Source organism: Suncus etruscus, chromosome 15, assembly GCF_024139225.1.
Source record: "Suncus etruscus isolate mSunEtr1 chromosome 15, mSunEtr1.pri.cur, whole genome shotgun sequence".
In the NCBI taxonomy this organism is placed as follows: Eukaryota; Metazoa; Chordata; class Mammalia; order Eulipotyphla; family Soricidae; genus Suncus; species Suncus etruscus.
Window position 1 is genome coordinate 61,481,580 of NC_064862.1, and position 22,524 is coordinate 61,504,103.

A 22,524-nucleotide genomic window follows, 5' to 3' on the forward strand; every position below is an offset into this window, starting at 1 on the left:
CAGTCCCTGCACCCCCCCAGCTAATCCCCTGAACTGTACCAGGAATGATCCCTTAGCACAGAGCCAGAAATTAACCCTCGATATAATGGAGTGTGGCTCAAAAATCAGAATCAAAAAGAAAAAGTTATTTTAATGCTTTTAAAAATGAAAGAATGCGTTTCAGTTATCTGGACTACTCTGGCCCTGGAAGAGCCAACTTTGGGGAGGTGGGGTGAGTGTGGAGAATACACAGCTTCTGTCCACAGGGGTCAGCAGGGTGTTGGTGCTGTCCCTGCTCGAGCACCTTCACCCTTTGCTACGGGTCCCTGCTTTCAGAAGCAGAGACGTGGGGCCGGGCGGTGGCGCTAAAGGTAAGGTGCCTGCCTTGCCTGTGCTAGCCTTGGACGGACCACGATTCGATCCCCCGGTGTCCCATATGGTCCCCCAAGCCAGGAGCAACTTCTGAGCACATAGCCAGGAGTAACCCCTGAGCGTTACCGGGTGTGGCCCAAAAACCAAAAAAAAAAAAAAAAACAAAACAGAAGCAGAGACGTGGGTGGAGGACGAGTTCGCCTGGGCAGCACCTTCCGGGCAGCTAGTGGGTTCTGACTCCTTTTTTTTTGTTTGGTTTTTGGGCCACACCTGGCGGTGCTCAGGGGTTACTCCTGGCTGTCTGCTCAGTAATAGCTCCTGGTAGGTAGGGGGGACCATATGGGACACCAGGATTCGAACCAACCACCTTTGGTCCTGGATCGGCTGCTTTCAAGGCAAACACCGCTGTGCTATCTCTCTGGGCCCTCTGACTCCTATTGTTCCATGCAGTTGAGCGCAGAGGCACCAAAGGAATTTCCCAAGCAGAGATCCGCGTGGCTATGAATGTGGGCAAGCTGGAAGCCAGGATGCTGTGCCGCCTTCTGCAAAGGTTTAAAGTTGTCAAGGTAATGTCCCCAGGTAGGGGTGGGGGTGGGGTCATTCCACTGGGGAAGGAGTGTCCTGTAAGGCTGATAAAGGCCCACCCAGCTCACCTGCAACTCCCTCCCTCGGACACATCTGTTCCCACTGTGTAACCTGGAGTGAGTTGTGCATTGTCAGCATCACAAAGCCAGCAGGAGACAGAACATGCTTTGGGAATGAGGTGGGCCTGGGGTGGGCTCACACACACCTCCAGACTAGCGTGCCTCCTGTCTGCTGCCCACTTAGCGTCCACCTGGCTCCTCCCTGCTTGCCTGGTCTCAGGGCAGACCTGCTGTCTTAGAAGAGAAGCCCCTGATAGCCCTTCTCTTGCCTGCTGGGAACTGTTTTGCTTGAAGGCAGTATAACTAGGGCGCTCACGCTGGCAGGCCTTCAGCATTGCCCTTGGCACATGGTTGACATAAAGATGTTGCCCTTGGGCCAGAGAGTTAGTAAAGGTGCGTACTCCATGGGCTGCATAAGCCTTAACTCTTGACCCAATCCCTAGTACCACGTACTGTCCCTTGAGCACCGCTAAGTGTCACCCAGAGCCCAGAGCCAGGAAAAGCCTCCAAGCAATGCCAGGTGTAGTCCAAAACAGACCCCAAAAGATGCCATTTGTCTGGGTGTTGGAAGGGAGGGAAGGAAAGAAAGAAGGAAGGTCCCCTGAGTGGCAGGGCTGTCAGAGAAGGCAGTGCCTGGCCATGAGTAGGAGGAGGTACAGGTAGACCCAGTCCCACAGGCCCTGAACACCTGCTGTCCCCCAGGGATTTATGGAAGATGAAGGGCGGCAGCGTACCACCAAGTACATCTCATGTGTGTTTGCGGAGGAGAGCGACCTGAGCCGGCAGTATGAGCGCGAGAAAGCACGGGGCGAACTCCTGACCACTGTGAGCCTGGCGTCCATGCCGGAGGAGGTGCTGCTGCCCGAGGCTGAGGACGCCTTTCTTTCCGAGTCTGACAGTGAAGAAGAGGGCAGCAGCAGCAGCAAGCGGAGAGCCAGAGGGGATGCCAAGGCTGCTTCCTGGAGCCAGCCACATCACTCCACCCCCACCAAGGGTAGGGGTACCTGGTTGTCCTGCCTTGTTGCTTCTGCTTCCCTGAGCAGGAGTTGGGAGGTTTCCCTGCATGGCACAGTCTGAGGGTCATAGGTCAGGATCTGAGGGAATGGTTGCATGGTCTGTTTTCTGTGGCAAGTGCATGCCTGTAGTTTTAAAGTGTGAAGGGCCCATCCGTTCTCAGCCCTTTAAGAAGCTGAGGGCATTTGCCTGGCATTCGGCCAACCCAGGACAGATTCTGGATCCTGGTTTGATTCCCGGCATCCCATATGGTCACCTGAGCCTGCCAGGGGTGATTTCTGAGTGCAGAGCCAGTAAGCCCTGAGTGCTGCCAGATGTGACCCAAAAACAAACACAAAAAAGAAGCTGAACGCTGGATGTTCCACGGGTCCTTTGTGTATGGCCTCGCTGCCCATGCCAGTGCCAATCTCATTTTTAACTAAGGCCACCCCTGTGCTTGCTCAGCCCAGCCCAGTCTGTGAACTAGCCTAAGGCCCCCATGTCCCTCCTCCCTGCAGGTGGGTGGAAGATTCTAAACTTGCACCCGCTAAAGAAGTTGCCAGCCACAGCCACCCCAAGCTCTACAGAGAGAACCTTCCAGAACGTGGTCAGTGGGGACAGCTTCCTGGACAGCAGCAGTTCTTCGGACCCCAACGCATCCTTTGGCTCACACTGCATGGAAAGTAACCTGGGTGACATTGCTGTCATTGAGGAGGTCCGGCTGGAAAACCCCAAGGTGAGCAAGTGGGTGGATGAGTCCACGATGGGCCTCGGGCCCTAGTGGATGGACCGCCAGCAAGGGGTGCTCCCCTGTGGGCCCTTCACCCACAGAGCACAAGCAATTTGATGGGTCCTCCCAGTATAGACCCTGTGTGGCTAGTGTAGGTCACTGTTCATTCTCTGGACCATTTGGCTGTACCTAGGATGTTGCTCGGGGCCAGAAATCCCTGCCTTGGCTCAGAAGCTGAGTATTTGGTATTTGCCATAAAAGAAAGTAATTATAGAATCTGCCCAAAGGAGAGGCCCCGTTCAGGCCAGAGTTCAGGATGTAGGACCTTTGGGGTGCAGTAGATGGACCCAGGACCATCACATTATGATACTTGTCACCTTGGGTCACTATGTCCTTTGTCGCTTGTTACCTAGGGTTTATTCCACCTTGAGAAATGTGATCCCAGAAACAAGTTTCTCATGTGGTTTGAGGGTTTTGGGACCCGGGTGCTGTGGCTGCAGGGGGTCATGGACTAATGCCATGACAGTGTGGTGCTGGGCTTGTATGTAGGCCTCATAGTCATACACAGAGATGAATGTCAGAGATGAATGGGAAGAGGAGGTCAGGGCCTGGGCTGGAGGGACTGGCCCGCCCAGTTTTTGCCAAGGGGTCTGGGTGGCTCAGTCTTAACTGCTATGCTATGACACTGTCTCCCTCTATGACTAGAGGGTTTTCTGACTCTTCTTTGAATCTCTTTAACCCTGTTCTGTTCTATGGGTTCAGTCATTGGCATGTTTGTAACTTGAGCAGGTGGTATCCAGGAGATTCCATTCCTTCCTTCTTTGTCCCTCTACCTCCTTTTGTACCTTCTTGTTTCGTGGGTGGGAGGCTGAGTGCCACTCCCAGCTCCATGACCAGGTTTGACTCCTGGCAGCAGTGTATCAGGTACCTATCATTGCATCAGGAATTGAACTGAGGTTGACCACCAGCACCTCACCCCATCCATGGTTCGTGGCCTGAGCACTACCTAACCAGGTCACGTGTTTCCATCTCTGTGCCCGGCACACCCCTGGATTCCTGATCTGGCCTCCTGGCATGACTCTTTCTCTGCCAGCATAAGACTGGGTTTTGCCTTTGCACATTTAGAGGAGGGACATGGCCAGTTCTTGGGGCTCTTAACAGAGCCATGAGTTATTTCCCTTTGCAGAAGCCCAGGAGGCTTGACTGGATCACCGTTTCTCTGTGGTGTTTGCTCTAAGATGCCAAAGAGAGAACTGAATCTTCTAGCCCTCTGGAGCTTCCTATGATCTGACTCTGGCCTCCTCCCCCGACAAGATTGTCCCTCTGTAGGACCTTGGCCTGGGGCCTGTATGGCACTGAGCAAGTATCAGAGGCAGGTCCTTTTGTATCAAGGAGAGAGTGCAGGACACCTGGCCGGGATCAGTGGGAGCATGGCCTACTCTCATCCTGTCTGCTGTTCGAGCTCTGAAATTCCTTTCCCCTGCTGGGATTGTGAGGGGCAAGAGTTGATGCCCCTCTTGCCTCTTCCTGCCCTGGATGTCTGTATGGTAATCTGCTGAACACAACGTCCTGACCGTTTCTTGGGTGCCTGTGTAGTGGGGTGTCAGGCATCGCTGATGGGCAGGCTTGGGCCCACTGGCACAGCATTGTCCTTGCCGTCAGTTTCCCCTCTCCAAGCTGAGTTGAGGGAAGGCGACCAGCATGCACCTTCTACGTGGGGGCTCCTGGTGCAGAACGCCCCAGGCAGGGCCCCTGTCCCACTGAACCTGTGTGTCTATATGTGATTGATCCATTCCAGGATGGCAGCGGTTCCCAGAAGTCAGGGAAGCAAGGCCAGGACAAGCCCCATGAAACATACAGACTGTTGAAGCGCAGGAATCTCATCATTGAGGCCGTCACCAACCTGCGCCTGATCGAGAGCCTCTTCACGTAAGGCTGGTCTGTGCCTGGTACTGGCACCAGTACAACGCCCCCTGCTGCATGGAGCTGCTCTTGGGCCTGCCTGGGTGTTGCTTGGTGGGATTTGGGAATCTGACCTTGGATGGTGAGATGGGGAAATGCCATCCGTAGAGTTAATGAGCCAGAAACCGAGCTTTCTAGGATTTGTCTTTTTCTGGCTTTGGGGAGCTGAGGAGGGGGAGCAGGAGATAGGGAGAGATTAGCACAGAGCTTTGCTTTCCATTCTTCCCTGGAGCCTGGGTTCCAGCAGAATTACTTGTACCTGACAGCAGACATGTCCTGGCGGCAGTGGCTCTGCGCCAGTCACTGGGGCAGGAGTCTGGTTCTGTCAGGGACAAAAGGCAGGACTGCTGCGGGAGTTAGTGAAGTATAGACACTCACCCAGGAACGGGTCTCAGGAGAGGAGGGGTTTGGGGCAGCTTTGGGATCTGGGAGTGCAAACCAGCCAGAACTTTCCATAGCCTGAAATTGGCTTGGGGATCTGAGAAGACAGAGTGCCACCCCGCACCCCCTTTCCCTCCTGTAATTGTCACAAAGGTCTTGAACACTTATCGAACAGAGAGGTGGTCCCCAGGGCCATGAGTCTCCAGCTGACTGTAGGGGTGCCCTTGGGCTGATCCCCGGGACTCTGCTGGCTGCTATGTGGCAGATTGGGTCCCTCCAGTTGTGGACTCCCTTTGTGGTGCCCCAGAATCCAGAAGATGATCATGGACCAGGAGAAGCAAGAGGGTGTGTCCACCAAATGCTGCAAGAAGTCCATTATCCGACTGGTGCGGAATCTGTCAGAGGAAGGTCTGCTGCGCCTGTACCGCACCACTGTCATCCAGGATGGCATCAAGAAGAAGGTAGCGTAGCATGGGGGGGGAGGGTTGTGAGGGGTTCTTTGCCCACCCCACCCCCCCGCCAGCCTTATGTGTGCCTGATTCTAGTTACCCTTTGTTGCAGAATCTCCGTTACACATCCTAAAAGGGGTGGGTGTGGCCCCCCAAAAACAAACAAACAAAAAAACAAACACAAGAGTCCTGACCTCGGATGTGGCAGGATGTGTGGCCCAGAGCTACCAAGCTTAGCCACATGCTTGATGGCGGCTATTTTCAGGGTCAGGGCAGGTGAACAAGGCAGCAGGACCACAGACTAGGTGTGCAGTGTGCCTACTGGTGACAGAGTCAGAGTCTACCTGGGGCCTCATGGGGGTCATCCTTAGCTCATAGCCCTTCCCTCTCCTGGTTTCCACCTGTCATCCTGGCCCTTGCTTAGGAAACAATGATAAACCTCTAACTGTTAAGCTCCCATCCCTTGGGAGAGATGGACCCCAAAATTAGCTCTAAATCTGCTGCCTCGATGGAGAAGCACCCATGACAGCCATCCAGGGTAGAGGAAGGAACTTGGGAAAAATTAAGCACGAACAGAGCAAGAGATTCAGGAGCAGACATGTTACTGCAGGTGCCACAGGCCAGGATGGTCCAAGGTGCTACTGGGTGAACTCAGCCCAGGCTGGCGATCACCTAGTGTTGTCCCAGCTAGCAGCATGCCACAGTATGCCTCGGCCTCCTGACCCTACTGCCCTCTCACCTCTCTGCAGGTGGACCTAGTGGTGCACCCATCCATGGACCAGAATGACCCTCTGGTGAGGAGTGCCATCGAGCAGGTCCGCTTCCGGATCTCCAACTCCAGTACAGCAAACAGGCAGGTGGCACAGCTGAAGAAGGTCCCCAGTGTCCTTCACAGAGCTTAGTGGGTGGGGGGGCCGCTGACACACAAGCTGAAGGTCACCTATGGGTCCTTATCCCATCACTCTGAGAGAAACTGTCCTAACTCTTCTCCATTAGGTTCCGTAGTGGTCCAGCACTCTAGCTCCTCAGCCAAATGCTGTGAGATTGCGCAGGCTCTGGGCTCTCATTTCTTGGGCTTCAGATCAAGAGAACTGGAGAGAAGTTCCTGCTAGGCATAGAACCTACTAGATTGGTGCCACTAGCAGAAGTAGCCTGGTAGAGGGCCATCTCCCCAACAGCTGTCGAAGAATTTCCCATCATGGTCTTTATTTCAAAGATGCGCTTTCTCACCAAATAAGCAGCTCCCCAAAGGTTGGGTTACCCTCAGTTTGACCCGACCTAACATGCCCCAACACAGTGCCATCCTGGGCAGCCATGTCTGAAGCCAGACTTTGTGTGATCCAGGGTAGGCGTTGGTTTCTAGGCCTTAACCCTGAACTTATGCTTGACCCGCAGGATTAAAATGGTGCCACCTCCAGTACCACTAGGAGAGGCTGAGGAGGAAAGTTCAGAGAGAGAAGGCCCGAGCCAGTCAGGAGACACATTACCAAATGTGGCCTCCAAGTTTGATAGTGGCCGGGTAAAAAAGATGGATGAGAAGATGGGCATCACCCAGCTGAAGAACTACAACCCCATCATGGGTGAGGAGCTGCCCAAGTCGGGCATGGCTGGCATGAACCCTATTGTGGCTGATGTGGCCCCTGTGGCTGGTAAGCAGAGGTGGAATGGGGATGGGAGGGATCCCTCATCCAAAGTCATAGTAGTGGCTCTTGCCCCTAGGACCTCTTGGGCAGATTTAGTAACTAAATAAAAGAAACTACGTACAGTCCGTGGTGAGGAATAATACATAAAAGATTACCCCTGCCCATTATCCTCTATCTGGAAGGTTCTGGCACCCCAGGCAGTCACTGCTCTGACCTCTCCAACCTTCTGTCAGGGCAGATTCGATGGATGCACTAGGGATATAAAAGTGTCTCACCTTGGCCTCATAGGGCTGCCTTTGCATCCTCTCTGTCATCCATACAGCACTCGTGGAAACCCTTCTACCACAGAGCAGCATCCAGTAGCACACTACAGGCCAGACGCTGGCTCCTTTCCAGGCCACATGGCATGCTTGGGTGGTGCAGGGGTGAGACAGAACCGGAAGTGACCCACTAGGAATTACAAGTTAGGAAGGCCTTTGTGTGGCTTCCCTTCCTCACTGCTCAGGCACGACCTTGTCAGAAACTGCTGGTGGGATAAAGGCAGTGAGCGAGTGGTCCTTCTGTTCTGGACTGGCCTCTCCCTGGTCTCCCAGGGTCTCTTTCCCTGCTCCCTCACTGGGTGGGAAAGTTTTGTGTTGACAAGGAAGTGAGTGGAAAAGAACTGGAAAAAAAGAAATCCTTCATTTCCTGCTTTCCATAGGATCCTGGCCAGTAGAGCCCCGAGTCCTAATATAGACTGTTATTGGGAACAAAGGGTTCAATCAAATGGAGGAGGGCTGAATAAATGGCTTCTGTGACTTTTTAAATCTGGAATGTTACTTCAGCGGGAGTCCTGTAACTGCTTTATCTCTGCTGCTTCTCCACTTGAGATGAGCCACTGTGGAGACTTTAGCCCCCCACCCGCCCAGAGATCCTTTGTATATCAGAGCTTAACCTGGCTGATTAGCACAGATGGCATATGTCTGTCGAATGCTGCCCTCGTGTTTCTGATGACTGTTGGGCTAAGGCAATAACTGTGGACTATGCAGGAGAGTTCACAGGCTGCGAGCCTCCTGGCCTCAACCTTTTCCTTCTGCTTTGTCTATTTAATCCTTGCAGTATTCCTGCCTTAGATCCATTCACCCAGAGCTGATCCCCAGCAGTCTCTCTCTGTGTGGCTATCCTGCATGCTCCCTCCTCATCTGACACTGTTCTAGCCTTCTGGCTCCTCCCTGAACTTTTTCGGTGACAATGTCCCAAGTCTCCAGGAGGCCTTTCTTGGCCTCTAAACAGTCATAGCCCTTCCTCCCCTCTTTTCATCTCTGTCCCAGTGATTTCCATATGACATATCAGGGGGCCTGGAGTACCAATAGCTTTGGGTGAACTGAACTAAATCTGGCATTTCCTGATCACTACTCTCCCTTCTCTTGTCTCAGTCCCTGGACTTGGGCGTTCTCTTGGATTTCTACCCAAAATGCCTCGCCTGAGGCTGGTCCACACATTTCTGTGGTACCTGATCTACGGGCACCCTGACAACAACTCGGTGGAAAAGTTTGTCCTCAGCAGTGAAAGGAGGATGGGTAGGCTGAAGCCAGGCCACACAGGAGCCTCACTGTATCCCAGCAATGAGGCAGAAGCCCTTGGCAATGATCCACCTAAGGACCACCTGGACAGAGCTGCCCAGGAAGTGGAAATGGATCTGTCCTCAAACCGAGGTTAGTGCACTGGGACAAGGGGTCCGAAGGTAGCCCCAGTGCTTCCTGTCTTTGTGGTCTAAACAGCGCTCTTGTGTGGCCCTGCCCCAAAGCAGGCCAAGTACAGCTTCTTAGCCAATTGGCCGAGTCTGCTAGGAGTGGCTGTCCAGGAGGTGACGTCACCATCCTGACAATGGGCCTGATACCTGGTCTCTTCTAGTGTATGTGGATGAAATCTCGTGGACACGCTTCGTCCCTCCCATCCCAATCCACAGGGACTTTGGCTATGGCTGGGCTCTCGTCAGCGACATTCTCCTCTGCCTTCCACTCTCTATCTTCGTACAGATTGTGCAAGTCAGCTACAAGGTAAAGTCAGTCTTGACTCATACTGGCCCAGTCCGGGTACAGGCTAGAGGGTGCACACGCATGGTTGGGAAGAATTTTTTCTGCCTGTAGATGGGTGATTAGTGGGAAATCCTTCAGAGACTATTTTCCTAGTACATAAGCCAGTTGACAAGAGGGAGGAGAGAAATGGATGGAAAGATGCATTGATGATGGATGGATGGATGGATGGATGGATGGATGGATGGATGGATGGATGGATGGATGGATGGATGGATGATGGAAGATGGAAGAATTATGGATGATGGATGGATGGATGATCAGTGAATGGATGATTAATGGAAGAAAGGATTAAGCAATGATCCTCAAACTTTTTAAACGGGGCCAGTTCACTGTCCCTCAGACCGTTAGAAGGCTGAACTATAGTAAAAAAAAAAAAAACACACACACACAAAAAAAAAAAACTGAACAAATTCCTATGCACACTGCATGTATCTTATTTTGAAGTAAAGAAACAAAACGGGAAAAAATACAATATGTGACCTGCGGGCTGTAGTTTGAGGACCACTGGAATGGATTGATAATGGGTAGATTTGGATGGAAGGAAGATGGGTTAAGGAAAATAATGACTTCTCGATTCTCTCCTTTTCTGCTAGAGCTCGCTTGTGCGTGTTCTCTCTCTAAAAAAAAAAAAAAAACTTCAACACTTTCTTGCTTCACTAAAAACTAATTAAATCATTACTTTTCTTGTATACAACAGTCAGGTTTAATCCCCTGCACCACATCTCTTGAACACAGCTTTGTTCAAGAGGCTCTCTTTGAATACAGCTCAGTGTGGCCCAAAAAACAGAGGTCATGACGATGCAAATGGGGTGAAAGAACTCTCCTCCTGTGGACAGAGCTGTTGCAAAAACTAAATTCAAAATGTGCATGTCCATGTTCTTTCTCTCAAAAAAAAATAAAAGACTTGTCATTTTACATACATTGTTTGATAAACATAGGAAGATAGACTAATAATACGAAGGAGAAACTGGAAACTACATATAAGTTAACCATTTCGATTAGTGCTGATGCTTCTTCTAGCCCTTCATTCTTGTATTGTGTCTGTATGTACATGTGTGTATGTATGTCAAAGAGAGCTTTAAAATAATACTCAATTGGGAATATTTTTACTCTTATCTGTTCTTTCCACTGAACAATGTATTCTATACTCTTCTGCATCATTAAGTTTTAACATCTGGAAGTAAGTTCATAGTAAGGCTTCACCTGTTCTACTCTGATTTATTTAACCAATATTCTGTTTGGGGCATTTATGTCCTAATTTCTGGATATTATTTTAAATTATTTTATTAGGTCTTTTTGGCCTTGCTGGGCCCACCGAGTTCCACCAGCTTGGAACTCTTGGTGGATCACGTGGATCCATGTGGATCCCATGAACTCTTGGATCACGTGGTGCTTGGTATAGAGCCCACAGTTCCACGATTGGGCCCATCTCCCCAACCTAATTTGTGTGTATTTTAACAACATTTTGGTACACTTATCTGTGGGAGCTCCGCAAGGTTCTCTTTAGGCTCCAGATGAAGCCGGTTCACTGGCTCAGGTCTGCAGCCTTGTGTGCTTTTAGTTAAGCAGCAATAAGTGGTAGCTGCTTAAGCAGTAAATAGTGGTGTGCCCCCACCCCATAGCATTTGTGAGCATGTGTTGTTGGTACCCAGCAATGTGGCAGGTAGGTTGGGAGGAATAATGGCCAGACTCCAAGTGGAGATAGGAGGGTTGGTGAGCAGGCGAAGGGGCCAGAAAATCGTGGGGTCAAGTGTTCATCCCAGCCTTGACCGTGTTTCAGGTGGATGGACTGGAGGAGTTCCTCGGTGACCCCGTGAAGAAGCATACGCTGATCCGCTCTTTGCCCAGGCCCGTACGACAGCAGCTTCTGTACAAAAGGTGAGTCCTCCACCCCGCATCACACACTCCCCGACCCCAACAGACGCTAAGGATCTGGGGCCCTTCTACTGGGGGTTTCAATGGTCTGAATGGGACAGGGAACAGCTCCGCTTTCAGGCTGCAGGACTCGTGATCCTCCCCAACACAGCCCCTGGGAGTCAAACGTGCACACAGGCTAGTCACGTGTGAACTGGCACCTTCACAGGATTACAAAATTCTGCCTAAGTCTGCTGATGAAGGCTCTGGGCTCCGGGATGAAACTCAGGGCCTCACCTGTGCCCAGCAGTGTTCAGAACTTACTCCTGACTCTGTGCTCCTGGTGGGGTTCCAAGAACCCTATGGAGTGTTAGACATCGAAGTTGGGTTAGCTGTGTATATAGCAAGTGCCCTCCTTGCTGTGTCATCACTCCAGCTCCAGCCTGTGCTCTTGCTAAGCCACAGTGCCCAGGGCTGGGGTGACATCTACTTTCGGAATGAGATTCTGATTGGATGATGGGGTGGGAAGTACTGGGTCTCAGCCCAGTACCGGCTTGAGGTACATCTTCCCGCTCCTGCCTGCTGGGAAGGGGAGGAGGAGGTGGAGAAAGAGGATCCTTTGCCTCTGTTCAGCCTGTGCCCCCATGCACCCCACTCCCCGGCTACCCCCAGGCGCTACATTTTCTCGGTCGTGGAGAATTTTCAACGGCTGTGCTACATGGGACTGCTACAGTTTGGACCCACTGAGAAGTTCCAGGATAAAGACCAGGTAACGTGCTCAGTGGCTGGCAGACAGCAGCTGGAGGGTGCTTGAGCATCGTAGGGCACAATGGGTGACCTGGCTGCTGTGGCCCTCGGCAGGTCTTCATCTACCTGAAGCGGAATGCAACCATCGTGGACACCACCACATGTGACCCACACTACAACCTGGCACAAAGCAGCCGGCCCTTTGAGCGGCGCCTGTATGTCCTGGACTCCATGCAGGACGTGGAGAACTACTGGTTTGACCTGCAGTGCGTCTGCCTCAACACCCCACTAGGTACTGCATGGAGAGGGAAGGGATGGGCGAAGGGAAGCCTGAGCCCATGGTGGGAGGGCAGATGAGGATGGTGCCTCCTCATGTGCTGCTAGTCAAGTTGCACACAGGGCACTATGCATGACAAAGGCTCCATCTTTGTCCCTGTCACTGGTGCATTCAGTCAGTAGCACTGGGGAGAGCAGAGGTGGGCATTGTCCCATTAGTTCTCAGGCAGGCAGTGGCACATGCATGCCCAGATAAGGTTCAGGCTTCGTGATGAGCTAGGGCATTTCAGCAGAAGGTTCAGGAGGACCCTTACTAAGAGGGTATCTGATGGAGGCCTTGCCCAGAGTGAACTGAACAGAGGCAAAGACTTGGATGTCTTGACTTGAGCTGGGGAAGGAAGGACGAACAGGGCTCCAGGAACTTGTAGACCCTGGGGAAGAGTTTGGGTTTATCCTGACAGCTGCAAGTGTCACTGCTTGGTGATAAATGAGCAGCGAAGTCTTGGGGCCTTTTAGACCTGGCTACTGTGGAACACAGAGCACAGGGACATGAGGTTGCAGTGGGGAGGACAGTGAGGGCTGCCACTAGTGTCCAGGAGAAACACCTTATGACTATAGCATCAGACAGAGCCTTGCATATGTTCCCCACCACCCTCTGAATGCCTCCCAGCCTTTTCCACTCACACATGCCTTCACCCATGTCAGGTGGCACTATTGCCTCCAGAAACCTCAGATTCTCTGAATTCTCAGAGCCCAGGAAATGTCAGCCCAGGAATTATTCCCCACGGGGTCAGGGCTCTTCTGTCCGGTGTGTACCCCACGAGTGGATGGTGTGCAAGGGGCTTGGGACTACAGCCTAGTGTTGGCCCCAGAGCTCTTTTCATCTGGTCTTCCCTTATGAACTCCACAGCGGACATGGCTATACCTCAGGAGGAACTGCCCGTTCCTCTGCCCACTTCTGTCCTGCACATGACTCTGGCACAGCAGTGAGGCCAGTTTACCTGCGAGGTCTGCTTGGTGCTAGCAGAACCCTGAGCACTTGTATTCCGAACTTTCAGTGAACCGAGATGCTTTCTAGAAGAGCCTGTTTCTGAGACTCCAACATGCAACCATGAGCTGGGCTGCTGACATTGCAGATTCCAGAAGGGCCCCAGTTCCTCTGTGTTAAAGTGCCTTGATAAAAAGTTGTGAGGTAGGGGCCGGAGAGATAGCACAGCGGTAGGAGGTTTGCCTTGCAAGTGGCCGACCCAGGACCAATGATGGTTCGAATCCTGGCATCTCATATGGTCTCCTGTGCCTGACAGGAGCGATCTCTGAGCAGAGAGCCAGGAGTAACCCCTGGGCGCCGCCAGGTATGGCCCAAAAACAAACAAACAAAAAAAAAGATGTGAAGTAGAGGCCAAAGCTTTAGTACAGAGGGTACAGTGTTTGCCTTATACATGGCCACTTCGGAGCCAACTCCTGCACCACATATGTCCCCTGAGTCCCACCAGGAGCAATCTTTGAGCACAGTCAGTGTGGCCCCAAAACAACAAAATGCAGTTCAGTTTACTTGCACTGAATTTTTCTGAGCTTGGCATTTGTTGGGTTAGCATCCACTGTCAGGACTACAAGAGGCTTGTTGACCCAGGAATTGGGGATCTGGTCCACAACTGCGGGTTCAGCCCCAGGGCAGTGGGAGGGCATCGTGTAAATGGACTTGGGTATCTACTAACTTAGGATGCCCTAAACACGTGTGTACCCAAGGAGTTGGAGGTAAGGCCTGCCCCAGGACCCAGCTTGGCCCACAAGAGTATTGAATATGTTGTGGTCAACAGTATGATGAGGCCTCAAGTCCTGAGTCGACTGCTGTCCCAGTCTGTCTGGGAGGACCTGGCACCTGCCCTTTCACCTCCTCAGTGAAGCCTTTTGTTTCTTTATTGCCAAAGAATACCCCTGCTGCCTGTGGGCACTGGGTGTCTTGTGGACAGCCCTGACCGAAAGGGGTCCTAGCTCCATCCATCCCAGCCTGCACCTGCCTGGCTTCCGAGTCTGCAAGTCACCACAGCCTGCTTGGGCCTCCTGCACACAATGGCTTTGCTGGGTTTTTATCTGTTCTTAAAAGGAAACAGATTTTTTTTTTTTTTTTTTTTTGCTGTAGAATAACTGAGCTTAATTTCCCCGTGATGTTCACACACCCTTCAGGCCTTCAAACATCTGGTTGCTTCCAGCACCCTGTGGGCCCAAGAATCATGCATGGTACTGCATCATGCATCAGATAATGTGGATCCTGCCCAGAATTTGTTATTTCCCCTGTGCCTACTCACCCCCATGCCAAGTTCAGTCCACACAGGCCCTTGCTCTGCTCACTCACCCCCGGCTTCTGATTTAACTCTGGTTAATCTGATGCTTCTGCTACCTCATCCCAGACCAGCCTCAGTCTCTCTCAGCTGGTGTAGGGGAGACCTGCCCCTGAGGCCAGCCTCACAGCAGGGAGGGCAGCAGTGGAGCTGGTCTGGTCTTGCAGGTGTGGTGCGGCACCCAAGAGCCCGGAAGAGCAGCAGCGTGGAGCAGGGCAGTGATGAGGAAGGTCTGCAGAAGGAGCAGGAAAATGCCATTGACAAACACAACCTGGAGCGCAAGTGTGCCATGCTGGTGTATACAACGTGCGTTCTCTTGTGCCTCTGTATCTGCCCTGTGCCCCTGGGTCTGCCCTGTGACTACCGTACTTGTTCTTCCTTGCCCTGTGCCCGCCCCAGGCTGTGACAGACCGGAGGAGTGACTGTAGATCAGGCCCCAGCCACACATTTCATGTCATAAAGAAAGAAGAATCAATTCCAAAATATTAAAAATGGGGTTCAGGGGCCAGAGAAATTGGACGGTGGGAAGGACACTTGGACTCAACCAATGTCGGTTTGATCCCCAGCACCCTGTATGGTCCCCTGAGCACCACTAGGAGTAATTCTTGAGTGCAGAGCCAAGAGTAAGCTGTGTGCATCTCCAGGTGTGGCCCAAAACCAAATAATCCTTTTTCAAAAATGAAATTCAACCTTAAAACCTGGAATATCAGAAATTTATTTATTTTTGGTTTTGGGGCCATACCTCGCGGTGCTCAGGGCTTACTCCTGGCTCTGCGCTCAAAATTCACTTCTTTTTTTTTTTTTTTTTTTTTTTTTTTTTGGTTTTTGGGCCACACTCGGCGGTGCTCAGGGGTTACTCCTAGCTGTCTGCTCAGAAATAGCTCCTGGCAGGCACGGGGACCATACGGGACACCGGGATTCGAACCAACCACCTTTGGTCCTGGATCGGCTGTTTGCAAGGCAAACACCGCTGTGCTATCTCTCCGGGCCCCAGAATTCACTTCTGACAGGCTCAAGGAACCATATAGAGTGCCAGGGATTTAATATAGGTCTATCCCGGGTTGGCAGCATGTAAGGCAAATGCCCTACTGCTGTGCTATCACTTTGGCTTGGGATATCAGATATTATGTGCTCTCCTGGCACCCTCCTGGGACAGTATACACCGCAACTGGCACCCCAGCGGCCATTCTGTTTTGTGTCACCAGGGGGAGCCGTGAGGTAGTGGATGAAGGTGTGGTTCCAGGGGACGGCCTGGGGGCTGCGGGGCTGGACTCCAGTTTCTACGGGCATCTGAAGCGCAACTGGATCTGGACCAACTATATTATTGGCAAGACCAAAAAGGTGGGTTCCAGGGTCTTCTCTTCCTGAATCTGCTCAGGAAGCCACTCGCCCACCACCATGTGTGACCTTGTCCACTTCCCCCAGCTCAGACCCCCAGGCACCCTCCCTCCACCTGCTCTGTAGTAGCTCAGTCCCCCAGAATAGCCGTCACTATACCTCCCGTGGGACCCCACTTTCTCTGTATGCATAGCTAGGGGACAGGATGTAGCCTTAGTGCTTGTCCAATGAGGACCTGGGGCTCCTCAATGCTGTGCTCCTTTCAGGAGGGCACCACTTCTGAGAATGGGCTCATGGTGAGGCTCCAGACCTTCCTGCCCAAGCGTCAGCTGCCTCTCACTGCTGGAGGTACGTGTGCTGGGTGCTCCCCCAAACAGATGTGCAGCCCACCATGTCCTCTGGCTCCCTTTGAGTATCTATTTGTCTTGGCTTCCCAGGTGCTGGCAGGCTGACACTTTGGGGCGAAGCGTGCACGGGGCTGGAGCTGTGCTCTGACAGGAAAGAGCAGCTTGAGATTGACCGAGAGCCCACAGTAGACAGAAACCAGAGAGTCAGAGGCGGAAAAAGCCAGAAGCGGAAACGGTTGAAGAAGGAGCCAGCAAAGAAGGTCAAGAGGAAGAGGAAAGGTTGGACAAGAGGCCTTTGTGTTCCGCTGTCTGGGTGGAATGTTTGGCAACACACTGTTGTCCTGTTGTGGGCAGAACCAATGGGAGCTGGTGCCCATGATACGCCATGTCCATTGTCCTGCTGTGGGCAGAGCTAACGGGGCCTGGTACCCCTGATGCTCTCAACCTCTCTGATGCCCTATTTTGTCCCTCTAACTCAATCCAACAGGGAAATTCTGAGCAGAAGGGAGCAAGGGGTAGAGGATGCAGCTCAGGAGCAGTGTCTGGCCTTCCTTCCCAGGCAGCTCACTGCCCTGTCCAGGCCTTGTGATCTCTGACCAGGGCAACCTGTTAGGGAGATTGGAGGTTCATTGGGGGGGGGGGGTTGGGGTCACCCAGAAGCACTCAGGGGCTACTCCTGGCTTTACGCACAGAAATCGCTCCTGGCAGGCTTGGGGGACCATATGGGATGCCAGAATTTGAACCAACGTCTTTCTGCATGCAAGGCAAACGCCCTACCTCCATGCTATCTCTCCGACCCCTGGACGTTCATTTTCTATGGTGGAGCCCCTGGTCCTCTCCAGAGAACCCCAAGCTCCCATATGAACCCCCACCCTTGCTCCCCCAGAGTTCCTAGAACAGAAAAGCAAACGATTGCGCTACCACGATGAGACTGACCAGAACGCACTGCTTCGGATGACGCGGTTGCGGGTCACCTGGACCCTGCAAGAGGATGGGCTGCTCATCCTGTGCCGCATTGCCAGCAACGTCCTCAACACCAAGGTTATCTCCTGGAACCCCACAGCTCCTGTTCATGGTTCACACACAGACTGTTCCCCTAGGACCTTGTGTTCTTGAGACCACTCCTGGAGCTAGACCGAAGCCTTTACCCAGATCCTTCCATGCTGGCCCTGTTACCTGCGCTATTCAGTGGGAATATCCCAACTGTGTGCTTAGGTGTTCTGAGGCAGACATAAAAGCAGTGTCCACAATGCTCGTGAGCACAGAGGTGTCTTGCTGAGCCTTTATCACACTCAGCTTTCTCCTTCTCTCACTCTGTCCCCTTCTGTTAGTCCCAGCATTTGTCTCGTTTGTTTTGGTTTTGGTTTTTGGGCCACACCTGGCGGCGCCCAAGTTACTCCAGGCTCTGTGCTCAGAAATCGCTCCTGGCTGGCTTGGGGGACCATATGGGATGCCGGGGATAGAACTTGGGTCCATCCCAGGTTATCAGCTTGCAAGGCAAACTCCCTACTGCTGTGCTATCATTTCAGCCTCTGTCCCAGCATTTGTCATTTGTCATTTGTCAAAGACCCTCTTGACTAGCCACCATGTCCGATGTTGAAGAAAGCAGCAGAGGATACTTTTCTGTCACCCCTCCCACACACACACACCTCCCTGCTCCTTCTGGTCTTGGCGTGGGCATGGACACTTATTTTCTATATTGGCTCTTTGTCCAGGTGAAGGGCCCATTTGTCACTTGGCAAGTTGTGCGGGACATTTTGCACGCAAACTTGGAAGAGTCTTTGGATAAAACGTCTCACTCCGTCGGGCGAAGGTCTCGCTACATAGTCCGGAATCCCCAGACTTACCTTAATTACAAGTAAGCTGTGTGCCTGCACTGGTTCTGTGACTCTAGAGGGCTTCCTAGTATCTCTAGATCCTTCTTGATTCCTTTAGGAGTTGACTAGGAGAAAGGCTATCCTAGAGTTGGGGACTGGCCATGGTTCCCCACTGTCACCGCAGTGTCACTCAGGCTTCAGAACAGGCTCGCTGATACCCAGACTGTGAGGCCCAGAGCAGATGTGGCACCCTTGCCTGGCTTTCCCTGGCTGCTGTTAGGATGGGCCCTGCCTACAGGCTCCTCAGCAAAATGGAAGCAAAAGGCTGGCTTAGGACTGCCTTGTCCATGTGCTACTCACGGAAGACTTGACATTCCAAGACACAGAACGGTGGGGATGAGTGTATCTCCCCCCGCCCCACCCCTGTGTTTCCCTGAGCCCTAATTTAGGCGTGAGCAGTTCCTGGTCTGACTTATCTCTGGCTCAGCTGGTCCACACCCCATTTACAGTTTCCATAGTCACTTGGCCAGACCCCTGGTGGAACCACCCTGAGTTCATTTTTTTTCTGCAGGGTTTGCCTCGCTGAGGTCTACCAGGACAAGGCCCTCATCGGGGACTTCATGAACCGCAAATGTGATTACGATGACCCGAAGGTGAGCCTTGCAAAGTGCTGGGCCTACCTGCTGCCTGGTCTGGTCTCGGGGGCCCCTTTGGGGGTTCTGTGGATGAACTTCCTGCTCAGTGGGAAATCCACTTAGCAGCACTTTGGTTTGGGAAGCCTTACTAGTAGGTGCCAGGTCAGAGATATATGACTAGGGCTATGCCCTTTTGCAGAGACCTTTGTGAAGAATGGGGCTTACTAGAAGCCCCTTCGTGGGCCAGGTTTCCACAGCATATTTGGGGGGAGCTAGTGGAAGAAGCTGCTGTCCACTGTCAGCCCTTCACCTCCTCTGCTCTGGCTCCAACTCACCCATCTCGACACCAGGACCCACGTTTGTGTCTCACCTGCCAGGTCTGTGCCAGTGAGTTCAAGGAGTTTGTGGAGAGGCTCAGGGAGAAATTCAGCTCCGCTTTTCGGAACCCGAACCTCGATGTTCCAGACACGCTTGAGGAGCTGTTTGGCAGGTAGGGTCCCCCGAGAACTGCCACCATCAAACTATGCTCCTGTCCCCACTCCTGGGACCTCCACTGTGGTGCTTGGGGAGTCTTATGCTATGACTTCTCAGTGTGCTGTGATCCCCAAAACTGCCAGTGTAAAACTGTACCCCTTGTAGTCCCCTGATCTGTCCCCCATGCCCACCATCTGCCCACCGCACCATGTGCCAGGCCAAGAGCTGCTGTGGGCTTCATGAGTGACTTGTCTACAAGTTTCTTTGGTTGTAGTCATTCTCATGTTCTTGGAACCACCATGTTCTAGAGCCCAGGGCCTCCTGCCTAGGAGAGTGGCTGTCCAAATGCAGGTCCCTGTCATGCTGCTTGTGTACAACATTCAGATGCAGCCCTCGGGGGACTTTGTCCCCTGCTTGCCCGGTTCAAACAGTGTAGAGGCTCACAGGTCTTCCCCAGGGTTCTGGCCAGGGTCACTGCCCCTCATGAGGGCTTGTACCTCCTGGGCCCTGAGCACAGGCTTGTTCAGTGGCAGAACTGGTGGGGCTGCACCCTTTGGTGGGTTAACCACATTGGACCACACTGGACTCGAGTACAGCCGAATGCTATTCCCAGGGTCACAGCAGCTCTGCTGGATCCCTCTCCACACATGGGGGCTGTCTTGGGATGAGAACCTGTGAGGCGGCCATTCTCCATCGCTGCAAAATTCTCCAGGCCCAACCAAGACTGCCTTAAGAGCAAGTTCAAAAGCCATGTAGAGGAGAGAGGAAATAAACTCGGCACTTGGTACTGAGCACGAACCTAAAAGGCCAGGGATTCTCTTCTGTAACAAAGTGAAAAGATTTTCTGTAAAGCTGCCAAATCTTAAGAAACTTACCACTGCGAAGATGAATTTTTACTGAGTTTGGTGGAGACTAAAGAACTGTCTTACTATCTTAAATGGCCACTTGTCTCTTTTAAAGTTTTTTTCTTATGCTTGCTTGGCATGAACACCACTGATCACTTTATAGAGCCAAAGAGAGTAAATGAGAAAATAATCTTAATTTCATACCTCACAGTCATCCTCTTGGTGTTTTTTTCCCTCCCATTTTTTGTCTCATGTGTATTTTGCATCCTGATGAGCTTCGTTCAGTTCGCTATCCCCTTACCTAGCACAGTGCCATCTCCATGCCATACCCTCCATGGCCCTCAGGTCAATGAAGGAATAGTCCTTGATTCTCAGCTCATTGGGCAGTGTGTAGGCCCCTTTCCCTCCACATTCAGGCCATCGTGACTGCAAAACGTCCCCAGCACACCTATTACATTACACACACACACACACACACACACACACACACTTGTTTCTTTTGCAGATACCGAGTCTTGATGATTGGGGATAAAAAACAACAGGTCAGGAAAGAGGATGAACTTAACAGGCAAGTACAAGCTAAGCTGCTGGATGCTGAGGCAGAGATGGGCCCCATGGCCAGGGTTGTAGAGAGAGTCTTGAGGGCTCTAGTACCGGGTCGCTTAATGTGTCACTCTGGACACTCTGTGCTGCTCTTCTGCTGAGCACCAGTCACTGTGATTGTTCAGCCCACAAAGACTAGGATATTTGTGATTTGCCCTTTTACCTGAAAGCCCGCCATTCCCTTTCTCACAGACACTGGCCTAGACATACTGTGAGTTGGGGGGTCTTTGAGTTTTCCACTCCCTAAACTGGTCTCTGTTTGAGAATTCTGCCTGAGTGAAAACTTCAGTTTCCCTTTGGCACAGCATTTCCATGAGAAGCCCATTCTCTTTGTAGAAAACCTCATCTCCAATTGGCTAAAGAGAAAATGTGCTAGTATACCCACCATGGGTTAGTTGTTTTGTCACCGTTTCACCTACCTGACTCAAAAGTCTCTACTAGCAAAAACCAACCAGTGAGGAAGGGCTGAGTCTGCCCTTGGTGGTGTTGTGGGCTAGCAGCGGTGAGGGCCTTGGCTGAGACTGGGAACTGGGCTCATGAAAAGGTGTAACCCGTGCGAGCCTCCTGTCCTTCCCCACAGCATAGATGACATCCATTTCCTGGTGCTCCAGAACCTGATCCAGAGCACGCTGGCCCTCTCGGACAGCCAGATGAAGTCATTCCAGCCGTTTCAGGTACGTGCGGACACCACAGCCTCCTCCAGAGCACTCTGGGGCCCAGGCCTCCATGGCAGGCATGCGTCAGCCTCTGCCCCCCAGCAACTCCAGGCCCTGGCATCCCTGTGATCATGATATCCCATAGAGGTGTTACAGGGAGTCTGCTCCCCACACTGAACTTTTCTTGTAGGGGTCCCAACGGTATGAGCCAGGGACAGTGTGAGCTTTACCCTTGTCATTTCTCACCTAAACCCCAGTTGCTTGGGCTATGGGACCAAATCAACCCAGCAGGGCCAAGGCCAGTGTTAGTTGATCACACCAACCTATGCTTCACAAGGTGGTCCCAGATGTGAGTGGGTGCTCCAAGTCAGCTGGACTTCTCTCAGAGCCTGGGGCCCCTGAGATTGCAGTCAGGAGCTGAGAGGGAGGGACCCTGACAGGTAGTCCCTCCCCACATGGGACCCCACAACTAGAGGTGAACACCTTGGGTCTGGCAGACAATACCCAGGGGTTGCATGTTACTATGGCCACAAGGAGGGAGCTCTGGGGGTTACGGAGTTCTTCAGATTCCGTCAGTGCCACCTTCCCAATAAGAATCCACGGTGGGGTAAACAGTGGACAGTACAGCCAGATGCATTTAGGGACATGCAGTAGAGGGAATCACCAGGACATGCTGGGTGAGTGGCCTGCTTCTTCCTGGACTCTTAACCCAGCCGCTGGCCAGCTAGGACTCAGGGGGCTCCTTGCCCTCATCCCCCCTGAGCTCACACGGGCAGCTGCAGGCTGACAGCTGAGATCTTGCCCAAAGATCCTGTCCCAGAGCCCAGATAAGCCCCATTCACATCCATCCTAAGAGCCCGGCTCAGCCCAACCCAGCCCAGCTCACCACCTCAGCTCAGCTTAGCTCCCACCCTGGGAGCCTGGCTCAGCCCTGCTCAGCCCCACTCAGCCTTGCTCACACTGCCATGCTCCTTACAGACCTTCCAGCTGTTCCGCGAGTACAAGGACCAGGTACTGGTTCGCGCCTTTGTGGAGTGCCAGAAACGAGGCATGGTCAACCGGCGCCGCATTAACCAAATGCTGGGCCCCAAGAAGAACCGTGCACTGCCCTTTGTGCCCATGTCCTACCAGCTGTCACAGACCTACTTCCGGTCAGTCTGCCTAGGCCATGGTGTGGGTGGGGTTGGGAGACCCAGCCAGAGGCTCAACTGAACATAGTGAGTCCAGCTGTCTCGGCACTATTGCAGCAATGCTTTTGGTGCATGTCCTTTCTTGGGACTCGAGCAGGACAGTATGGAGGTGTGGGACTTGGAGTACAGTCAGTATTGGGATATAGACTTCAGAGCACAGGCAATAATGGGG

General features: G+C 52.5%; 1 protein-coding gene across 1 annotated transcript in view; it reads left to right on the plus strand.

Moving 5' to 3' along the window:
- GTF3C1 (general transcription factor IIIC subunit 1) overlaps positions 1 to 22,524 on the plus strand; it is a 56,101-nt gene that overhangs the window by 28,127 nt on the left and 5,450 nt on the right. Inside the window, exons 8-30 of the mRNA XM_049787779.1 lie at positions 802 to 917; positions 1,698 to 1,989; positions 2,507 to 2,724; positions 4,517 to 4,647; positions 5,369 to 5,522; positions 6,260 to 6,363; positions 6,906 to 7,159; positions 8,569 to 8,847; positions 9,047 to 9,192; positions 11,012 to 11,109; positions 11,758 to 11,854; positions 11,947 to 12,124; positions 14,615 to 14,753; positions 15,653 to 15,788; positions 16,052 to 16,133; positions 16,223 to 16,411; positions 17,019 to 17,173; positions 17,848 to 17,990; positions 18,521 to 18,602; positions 18,962 to 19,074; positions 20,409 to 20,471; positions 21,087 to 21,180; positions 22,141 to 22,313. Of these exons, the coding sequence (XP_049643736.1) occupies positions 802 to 917; positions 1,698 to 1,989; positions 2,507 to 2,724; positions 4,517 to 4,647; positions 5,369 to 5,522; positions 6,260 to 6,363; positions 6,906 to 7,159; positions 8,569 to 8,847; positions 9,047 to 9,192; positions 11,012 to 11,109; positions 11,758 to 11,854; positions 11,947 to 12,124; positions 14,615 to 14,753; positions 15,653 to 15,788; positions 16,052 to 16,133; positions 16,223 to 16,411; positions 17,019 to 17,173; positions 17,848 to 17,990; positions 18,521 to 18,602; positions 18,962 to 19,074; positions 20,409 to 20,471; positions 21,087 to 21,180; positions 22,141 to 22,313 (3,436 nt within the window). The remainder of the gene's footprint in view (positions 1 to 801; positions 918 to 1,697; positions 1,990 to 2,506; positions 2,725 to 4,516; positions 4,648 to 5,368; positions 5,523 to 6,259; positions 6,364 to 6,905; positions 7,160 to 8,568; positions 8,848 to 9,046; positions 9,193 to 11,011; positions 11,110 to 11,757; positions 11,855 to 11,946; positions 12,125 to 14,614; positions 14,754 to 15,652; positions 15,789 to 16,051; positions 16,134 to 16,222; positions 16,412 to 17,018; positions 17,174 to 17,847; positions 17,991 to 18,520; positions 18,603 to 18,961; positions 19,075 to 20,408; positions 20,472 to 21,086; positions 21,181 to 22,140; positions 22,314 to 22,524) is intronic.